This window comes from Triticum aestivum, chromosome 3B, assembly GCF_018294505.1.
Source record: "Triticum aestivum cultivar Chinese Spring chromosome 3B, IWGSC CS RefSeq v2.1, whole genome shotgun sequence".
NCBI lineage: Eukaryota > Viridiplantae > Streptophyta > Magnoliopsida > Poales > Poaceae > Triticum > Triticum aestivum.
Window position 1 is genome coordinate 38,952,955 of NC_057801.1, and position 10,345 is coordinate 38,963,299.

Sequence of the window (10,345 nt, forward strand, 5' to 3'; positions counted from 1 at the left end):
CTATTAATAACTACATGTTTTTTTACGTCAATAACTAGATGTTTTGCCATATTTCAATGAGGTTTTGATTGTATGAAACACGGATATTTAAAATATTAATGATTTCATGATTAGTTAACATGCTTGCTAGCAATTTCCTTTCAATATAGATTATCCTATAACTTCGAAGCAAGTCATCCCCACTGAACTAGGATTGGTAAAAAGAATGCACATTAGCCTCGTTAATAGTATTACCAGGCCAAGAACTCGAAACAAGATACTTCTTCCATTCCAAAATAAGTGTCGCAAACTCAGTACAACATTGTACTAAAGTTGTACTAAATCAGTTACACTTATTTTAGGATGGAGGGAGTACTTTAAAACAGAATGAATCTTTATGGTGTTTGAAGCTCTTTTCTCTTCATGACAAAATCAGAAATGCCACTGGTTTCACGTCTCGGGAGCTGCCACTGCTCAGCCATGCTTCTCCTCACCCTCCTCTCTAGCACAACCACAAACGCCCTCCCTTCTGATGAATTCAAAACCTTGATTGTCCTCAACATCGTGCGGTGGCCTCCGCATCGCTTATCCCTTCTCGCTCGGTGCCAGAGTGCGGCTATCGGGCCTTCCACGTCAGGTGCGGTCGCAACGGCACGGCCTCACTCCAGAACTCCATCTGGACGTACCACATCCTAGAGATTTCCTACGGAGACAGCTCGTTCCAAGTCACCAACTTCGATCTCACCGACCGCACCCATGACACCGAGGTCCGGGTAACCGCCTCCTGTGATCTCGGCCTCGCTCCCTTCAGCATCAGCACCGCCAACCAGTAGCTCTTCTTCCTATCCAACTACACCGCCCTGCACATGGAGCCGCCTCCACCTATATGGGTGCCTTTGAACTGCACCAATAGGTCGCTCAACAACTCATTCTCGTTGCTTGCTGGGGGTTACAAGCCTGACAACAAACGGGCGCCCGTGTCGGGGAACTGCATGGTGTCCATGGTGCCCGTGTTGGGGTACCGGGGAGCAACTGGGGCAAGCTACAGCGGGCTGATAAGGGTGGGTTTCGTCTTAATTACACAAACGGGGATTGCTTGGCATGCGTCGACGGCGGTGGGCTTTGCCGGATCAACACCACCTACGATACCTTCGAGTGCAACTGCCCCGACGGCGTGTCCGACCTCATTGTCTGCGAGAATCAATTCATCTCCCCGACAGAAAAAGTTAATCAATTCATCTTGTTTTTACCTCGTTTTAAATCACCTTATATATATATATATATATATATATATATATATATATATATATATATATATACCTAATAATAAAGCAAATTGGGTTTCTTTCGTCCGTCATTCATATTTTACACAAAAGTCCCTGTATTTTGTTGAAATCAACCCGCAGTCCGGATTTAAGTCACACCCAAACCGTTATTTTACATTTTTCGAAAACCCCCCTCATGTTTTAGATAATTCATCCGCGGATCATATTTAAGTGGAACAATGTTTTTTTAAATCATCCATATCTTTTAAACCGTAATTCCGATTTGAACATGTTATATATGAAATTTGATGAGAAAAATATGTAGAATATGAATATAAGATTATTTTCACCTGTTAAGTATTTTTAAAATTATTTTGGAATATATCTAAGTCAAATAAATGATTTTCTAAATTATCCGTATGTTTTACACCATAACTTCGATTTTAACATATTATATATGAAATTTTATTAAAAAATATGTGGAATCTAAATATGATGTTAATTTTACCTGTTAAATATTTTTTAAATATCATTTTGGGAGCAAACATATAATTTATAGCGTAAGATCCGTTTTCCTTTCGTACCGGCGGCGACCCGGATTGCAAATAAACACCCCACTATAACAATATAGGGAAAAGAAAACATCGATAACTACACATGCATACCTCTGAAAAATGTCGCAGGGAAAAACAACAGATTTCACATCGCGAGAGTGAGAGAAAGAGAGAAAGAGAGAGAGAGAGAGAGAGGGAGGGAGGGAGGAGAGAGGGAGAGAGAGACGCCTTAGGATTAAACATATTCAAACACGTTTTTTTGTGTGAACACTGAGGCCATCGCCGGCGAGGGTGAGAAGGAGGATAAGCGGCAACACAAATATGATGCCTCGCAAAAATAAAGAAGATGGACCTATTGTGGTCTTGGGTGATGGTTGTTGGGTTAAGAGTGTGAGTTATGTTTTCTATCCCGTTGCAACGCACGGGCTCTTTTGCTAGTATATTACGGGAGTACATCAGCTATGACATGTATATATATATATATGTATGCCAGTATTACCTCAAATGCTCAAACGAGTTTTAACTCATATACAACAGCCATGACATGTAGTTCAAACACACGTCTAAAAACAATCTAATTTAGTACTGCTACATAGACTTATTGGTGAGTTCCATGTGACTCGGTCACTTAACCACTTCTGTTCATGATGATAAATTCATGAGGCGTGGATTAGTGAGCAGGGTTCTATATTTCAGCCGAAATATTTTACTGTGTACTCCCTCCGTTCTAAATATAAGACATTTTAGAAATCTCAATACGAACTACATACGGAGCAAAATGAGTGAATCTGCACTATAAATTATGTCTATATACATTCATATATATGGTCTGCATTGAAATCTCTAAAAGGGTTTATATTTAGAATTGGAGGGAGTAGAACTTAAGACTAATGCAAAATTTAATCCCAGAGCATTAATTACCTCTAATGACAGTTCAGTTCTAGGTTCAAACAATTTTGATATTTTTACTTGTAAAGACAATGAATTTTGTACTACACGTATATTCGTAAGTTTAATACTAGCATGATTCAGTCACTTAACCAATTTAGTCGGCGAACTTCGTTGAATAATTACAAGTCACGAAAAATGAAGACTAGAATAATGATTATTTGTCCACAATTCAAATATAATATTCAATCAAATTTTGATAGAATTTGTCTTAAAAATCCAAAATAATTATGGAACTTACGAAATTTTGGTCATTTCAGCAAGGAGCAAAATGTTTCTGTATCTGAAATTTTAAACCTTCCTTTCCCAAGTGATTATCTAATTGGCAGATTATATTTCTCACCAAAATCTCTCTTGTGTCCACCAGTTGTGTAGTGGTAGTGGTACCGAGCTCACCAGGATTAGACGCAGAGCCTTCTTCGATGCATGTTACCTGTCCACTAGGGAATTCAGTCTAGTTCAGCATTCAGCCACAGTTGGGATTCTTACCATTTTCCTCCCCTCCAGAATACTTTGAATCTGGTTAGTGTTTAGGGTTTACATGGGCAACAACATGTGCTCGGGCACATCCATATCATGTATTCTTTCTGGCTCTACGGCACATACCTGCCCGAGTGTGGCTTACCTTCCAGTTCACCCGTGAGTCCGCGGCAGCACGGACAAGGCCTCCCTCTGGATGAGATCCTCATCATCTCCTACCCAGAAAACTCCTTCTGTGTCACCAAACCTCTAGCTCTCCGACAGCGTGTGTGACATCGAGCTCCACGTGGACACCTCCTGTGACCACGGCCTCCGCATTAGCGACGCCAATCAGGAGCACTTATTCCTCTACAACTGCACCCACAATCCTGCACGCACGGCCGCGTCCACTTACATGGGCACCCACGAACCACGCCAGTCGATCTAACATCGGTTGCTCAATAACTCATTTGCGTGGCTTGCTGGGGCATACAAGCCTGACGACATTTGAAGGCAGGTACAGAGAACTGTGCGTTGCCAATAATGCCAGTGCTGGAGTTGTGTCTTTGTCCATCATTAGTGGGAGGGATTCACATATATAATACTGACAGTGAGTTTGACCCGTAAAAAAAGATGCACCGGTTTAGTTTTGTAGACTAAGTAGTCTTCGATTTGGCCGCACTAGTTGAGGGGATTACAAGAAAAATGAACACAACATGCACGTACCTACTAGCTGTAAATGGTTTCCTTTTATCTCCTACTAGCATGGCTGGTGTTCTGTCCAATTTACTCTGTTTTTTAGTTAAGGGGGATATGATCGTTGTTTTGCGGTGTTTTTGTAGCAGCATTTTAAGCTCATATGTGTAACTTGCAGTGTTAATTACGGAGTCTGGAAAAGATTTGGGTTGAGGTTGTAATACTTAATTGAACAGATGTCTTATCACAAAAGTATGTCTTATGAGTTTCATTGAATAGATGAAACCGGGGGTAGAAGCTCCTTAATTCTAAGGAAAAGCATGGGCGTACCTGCTAACTACTACCCCATGGATAAAGAAGTGCCTTTTTTTTGCGAAAAAACTTCCAGTCTATTCATCTTCAATCATGGCAGTAACGAATACCAGAAATAAAAATTACATCCAGATTCGTAGACCACCTAGCAACGACTACAAGTACCGAAGCGAGCCGAAGGCGCGCCGCCGTCATCGCCCCTCCATCGCCGGAGCCGGGCACAACTTGTTGTAGTAGACAGTCAGGAAGTCGTCGTGCTAAGGCCCCATAGGACCAGCACCCCAGAACAGCAACCACCGCCGATGAAAAATAACGTAGATCGGAAGGATCCGAACCGAAGACACACGAACGTAGACGAACAACGACGAGATCCGAGCAAATCCACCAAAGATAGATCTGCCGGAGACACACCTCCACACGCCCACCAACGATGTTAGACGCACCGCCGGAACGGGAGCTAGGCGGGTAGACCTTTATTCCATCTTCAGGGAGCCGCCGCCGTCTCGCCTTCCTGAGTAGGATACAAACCCTAACAAGATTGAAAAAAACGACTAAAATCGAAGCCCTCCCACCGGCCCTTGCCAGGATCCAGAAGTGCCTGACTAGTGTAAACGTAACAGAACGCATACCGCCGGTCCAGTTCTGTAGCATAACAAAACACTTTAGTTTTGTCACACTGTGGTTCATGCCGCAGGTAAATACCCCATCTGTCCCAAAATAAGTGTCACTAATTTAGTACAGCGTTGTACTAACTTTGTACTAAATCAATGACACTTATTTTTGGACAGAGGGAATACGATATTTGCAGGAAAAATTAACAGAGCACGCATGTTCCTGCTAATTTCCATGTAGATTGAAATGTACCATCCAATGCAATGTTATTGAAATACATACTTATAAATCAAAGTTTATGTGGTTGCTCATAGGCTAATAAATCTGCACAGGCCTACAACTTTTTATTTGTCGAACCTGTATTTAATAGACATGGCTGTTCTATCAAAAGGAAGCCAGATATATTGCCCATGTTCTATTTGTTTTCTTCACTATCTTGAAATGTTTTTCTTTGTACTTCATGGGCAGAATATTGTCCATATACAATGATATTCTTTTTCTTTTGAAAAACAACCAATGTAGTACTGTTGGACAACATTGCTTTTACTCATAAATGTTATATAAATGTTATATTGCAGGTAGCAAGGGAACTAGCAAGATGATTATGCTAATAGGTAAGCTCAAACTTTTGGCATTTCCTCATATGCAATGAATTAAATATTAGTAGTTCACTAGCAGTGATTTTTATATTGAAATATTACCTTAAAAATCTACCATGTATGTAATCATTGAAAATTGATTCTAGAATTAAAAATTGAAACAAGCAACTCTCACATGAGAAATTTAAACTATCAATGGTCCTGGAAATCAAATGATTGTATTACAATTACAAGTTCTGGTTTAGAAAAGGAAGTAATATCGATCTAATCCAATCTCAGCTGTGACATCAGTAGCTGGAGCCTTGCTCTTTACATGTATTTATGTCTTGGTGTGGCGCAAAAAAGGGAAAATACTATGGCTTCTCCTTTGCAAGAAGACCAGCAGCAAAACTGAAAAAAATTACGAGGCAATGATAGTGTCGTATGGATCCCTAGCTCCAAAAAGATACATGTACTCAGAGGTAATGAAGATAACGTCTTCTCGCAACAATCAGCTTGGAAAAGGTGGTTATGGTGTGGTCTTCAAAGGAAGACTACATGATGGTCGTCTGGTTGCTGTGAAATTCTTGCATGACTGCAAAGGAAATGGGGACGAGTTTGTGAATGAGGTTATGAGCATTGGAAGGACCTCGCATGTTAATGTTGTTAGCTTATGTGGGTTTTGTTTGGATGGATCAAAACGAGCTCTTATATATGAGTACATGCCCAATGGTTCCTTGGATAAGTACATTTACTCAGAGAACCCCAAAGAAATTTTAGGATGGGAGAGGCTCTATGCGATAGCACTCGGGATTGCTCGTGGCCTCGAATACTTGCACCATAGCTGTAATACACGTATCGTCCATTTTGATATCAAGCCCCAAAATATCCTTCTAGACAAGGATTTTAACCCGAAGATTGCTGATTTTGGTCTAGCTAAATTGTGTCATACAAAGGAGAGCAAGCTTTCAATGACTGGTGCTAGAGGAACAATTGGATTCATCGCTCCAGAAGTTCACTCTCGAACATTTGGAGTGGTCTCAACAAAGTCAGATGTTTATAGTTATGGAATGATGCTTTTGGAGATGGTTGGAGGAAGGAGAAATGTAAAATCAACTGTTGCAAAATCCAGTGAAAAGTATTTTCCAGACTGGATTTATGATCACTTTGCGCAAGATGATGGATTACAAGCATGTGAAGTCACAGGAGAAACTAAAGAAATCGCAAGAAAGATGACATTAATTGGATTGTGGTGTGTACAGATATTACCTGCATATCGTCCTACCATAACCAAAGTTCTAGAAATGTTCGAGAGAAGCTCAGATGACATGGACATGCCACCGAAGCAAAACTTCTCCGGATTGCTGTAAGATATTCTCCGACATTTTTTGTTACTTTGTTATTCTGTGCAATTATGATTATGCAATAACTTGACCTGCGCGCTTATCTCTCATGCCAGTGAAAGTTCAGCTCACAATATGGATGTACAAAGTTCAAGTTCTAACAAATCTGAGGAGATCAGCCTTGTGAATTCAAAAATCCTACAAAAATCACCAACTCTTTGAGCAGATAGGCCATGTGAATCAAAGAGCATATATTCATTTCCAACACTGTGAGAAGATGGCCTGTACTAGAGTACATTCAGAAATTGAACAAGCGCAGCGAAATTCGGCATTGTAGTAGAACATATTCCATGTATGCATGACCTAGAATCAAGAGCATCCACATGCCAGCGTCTGAAGTTACGGACCACCGAAGGAATAACATTAATTCTGATGTTTGTGTTCTAACTGCTAAAAGGCATCGGAGGCAAACAGCTACCAAGGCCTTCTTGACTGTAAATTTCCCCCAAAACTGAATATATGCGATTAGTTCTAACTGCTAAAAGGCATCGGAGGCAAACAGCTACCAAGGCCTTCTTGACTGTAAATTTCCCCCAAAGCTGAATATATGCGATTAGCTCTAACTACAGCCCCTAAAATTTCAGAATCCGGATGCATACAATGTATATGAGTCTAAACATTGTGATGTTATATGCCAATTCATAGCAAGCAGATTAAATCGTGGAAGCAGAAGGCACATACTTACTTGGTCCTTACGCGCAGACAACCTCGCCGGTGACCACCGCCCAACTCCGCGCGCATATTCCTCTCCCTCTGCTGGCGAACCGAGGGTTTGCGCCGCTTCTCAGACAACATCGCCTCCGCTGCCCCTCATTCGCCGCCGTACCCGCCGTAGTCGCCAAGCGGGTCCGTAACGGTTGGTTGGTGATCTCACCCGTGGAGGCGGCGATCCACACGCCAGGAAATGCCGTGGCGAGAGGCCAGGCTCTTCTCTGCGGGCAGCCGCACGCTGGCAAGGAAGCGACTGCGGCGCGAGATGGTGCGGGGAATTGGGGGCACACACCGGCCAGCCAGCGGCGAAGCAACGCCGATCCGCGTCGGAGGTTTTGGGCTATAGGCCTTGTCGAAGAAGCAACCAGGCCCAGTTTGTTCTCGTAGCCCAACTCTGCCCTTACCTTCCCTTTTCCTCTATTTTTTAGAAGATCACCTTTGAGTATGTTTCCATTCAAAAAGAATGGCTCCTCCAAGGATCTGGTCCGCAGATGCACACATTCATACTCCCTCCATTCCAAATATAGTGCGTCCTTGGTTTCCGCGCTTCAACTTTGACCATAAATTTAACCAACGAGAGCAACTGCGGTGAGAGCAAAAATTATACCAATGAATACGTATTCAAAAGAAGTTTTCAATTATATAATTTTTGCTCCCGTTGTAGTCGGTCTCGTTGCTTAAATTTATGGTCAAAGTTGAACCTCGGAAAACGCGGGCGCACTATATTTTAAAACGGAGGGAGTACGAGAAATGCTAGTACATCGATGGAAAATTAATTAACATTTATGGGTTGGGGCTGAATTGCCATGTGTTTGTTTGGATTAAGGGGGAGTAAGGGGCCCCAACTGGCTGAAATTCGGGGGCGTGAAGAGAATTTAAGGTAACTAGATGATACCCCGTGCATTGCTGCCGGAACTCTTAGTCATATACACATGGTAATACGTAAATGGAATAACTTTGTTTATGGAATAGATATGTGATCTTAAGATGAAAACATTGCAACTGACACAATAATTGGAGTAAGTAATCGCACATGACTTGCATAAGATGAGCACCAAGATCCAATTCCATGTAGTTGAAGACAATAATCACATGTAAGCAACTAATAAAAAATGATATAAGATATTCTTTGGACATACTTAGTGATGATTTTTAAGGAATCCTCGAACAGCGACCAGCTCTCGCCGCATCATGACAGTCAGTTTTCGGCTTTCTCTACTGAGGTACTCGTCCGGAAGAACCGGGACACAATCGCAGTAGTTCTTCCTGCGCTACCTTAGCCGATATAATAGAACGTAAGGTACCAAAACAAGGAAGCCGGGCAAACCCAACTATTGACCCAAGACATGATTCGGAGCTGATGCATATAATGCCATAAGTTCGGGGTGCCGCACTGTCGAAAGTGTTCAGGCTTATCTTGTCGTATTATGGGGCACCATAAGAAGCCCCTGGCAAACTGAACGTACCAAAGTGTACGGATGTAATATTAAATAAACATTTTAGGGAAAATTTGAAGATAGTAATAATAAGCTGACACTGTATATTTTTTCCCATTGTTATTTAAATAATACGTCCAAGCGTATGTGTACAATTAATGCATTAAGCAGAAACAAATAGGACTATTTGACATGTCCTATCCAAGGCCGGGCCACATGCGGGTATGTAAAACAGGTATAACGATCATTAACAGAGACTACCTGGGTATTCCCTTGGTGCGCAAAGCCTTTTGTCTCCTTGGTTTTCCCTCCTGTCATAAGTCCGATGATCCGGTTCTCTGAAGGGGCTGCCCGAAAGTAGGGTTCTAAAAGAAAAAAAAGGTTATTAAAGTATGCGGGCTTGTGGCGGTTGAACCGCACTGTGGACCGCATCATCGTTGTGCCTCCGCCTATGCCCATGGTATTTTGAGTGCGTAATTGTGTACGCGCGGCACAAATGCCACTAGTAGAAAAAGGGGCTAATCTGAGACACATTAGTGCCGGTTTGATTTTGAGCCGGCACTAATGTGTCCATTAGTGCCGGTTCCAACGGCTAGGCGGGCGGACATCATTAGTACCGGTTCGTGGGCAACAATTAGTACCGGTTCATGCCACGAACCGGTACTAATGATGCTGTGTCAGGCCGTGGGCCCCACGAACTCCTTTAGTACCGGTTCATGTCATGAACCGGTACTAGAGTTTCTTATTAAGCTGATTTTTAGTCCCACCTCGCTAGGAGAGAGGCAGTAGGAGCTGTTTATAAGCCGTGAGTGCAGAAACGATGGAGAGGCGCAATGCTCACCTGCAGCTTGCTTAGCTTCAAGCCTTTCGGAATAGAATAGATTGCACGGAGTTGTGTGCAGTGTAGTCTACCCTGTTCCGAAAGGATTGAAGCTAATTAACGAGCCTTGCGCCTTTTTTTATTTTTAATAACTTATTAGAACTCCGGACTTCTTGTGTTACAACAAAAACAGGCACTTCATTTTTTTAACTTATTACAACTTCAGAATTTTTTGCGTTCAGTACGCACCATTCTAAGCCACGTCCTCGATTTTCAACCCTTTCTGACATCATTTGCTCCCCTAGCACAAACTGGACAATATCTTTCAAAGTATCAGGGCCGGTTTCAGACGAAAGAGTAGAGAGGGTCACGGCAAAAAAGAAAAAACTATATAAAAAAATTTCACAAAAATAAATAGAAGAAAACAAATAAAGCAGAAAAGAAAAAACTATATATAAAGAAGAAGAAGCAGAAGAAGAAGAAGAAGAAGAAGAAGATGATGATGATGATGAAGAAGAAGAAGATGAAGAGGAAGAGGAAGAGGAAGAAGACGAAGAAGAAGAAGAGGAAGA

The 10,345-nt window shown here is 41.9% G+C and overlaps 1 protein-coding gene across 1 annotated transcript in view; it reads left to right on the forward strand.

The window, feature by feature from the left end:
- LOC123068446 (LEAF RUST 10 DISEASE-RESISTANCE LOCUS RECEPTOR-LIKE PROTEIN KINASE-like 2.4) overlaps nucleotides 1–7,382 on the forward strand; it is a 9,088-nt gene extending 1,706 nt beyond the window's left edge. The window contains exons 2-4 of the mRNA XM_044491030.1: nucleotides 5,404–5,439; nucleotides 5,704–6,769; nucleotides 6,863–7,382. Coding sequence (XP_044346965.1) covers nucleotides 5,404–5,439; nucleotides 5,704–6,769; nucleotides 6,863–6,968 — 1,208 coding nt within the window. The 3' untranslated portion in view covers nucleotides 6,969–7,382. The remainder of the gene's footprint in view (nucleotides 1–5,403; nucleotides 5,440–5,703; nucleotides 6,770–6,862) is intronic.
- Nucleotides 7,383–10,345: the final 2,963 nt, after the last annotated feature.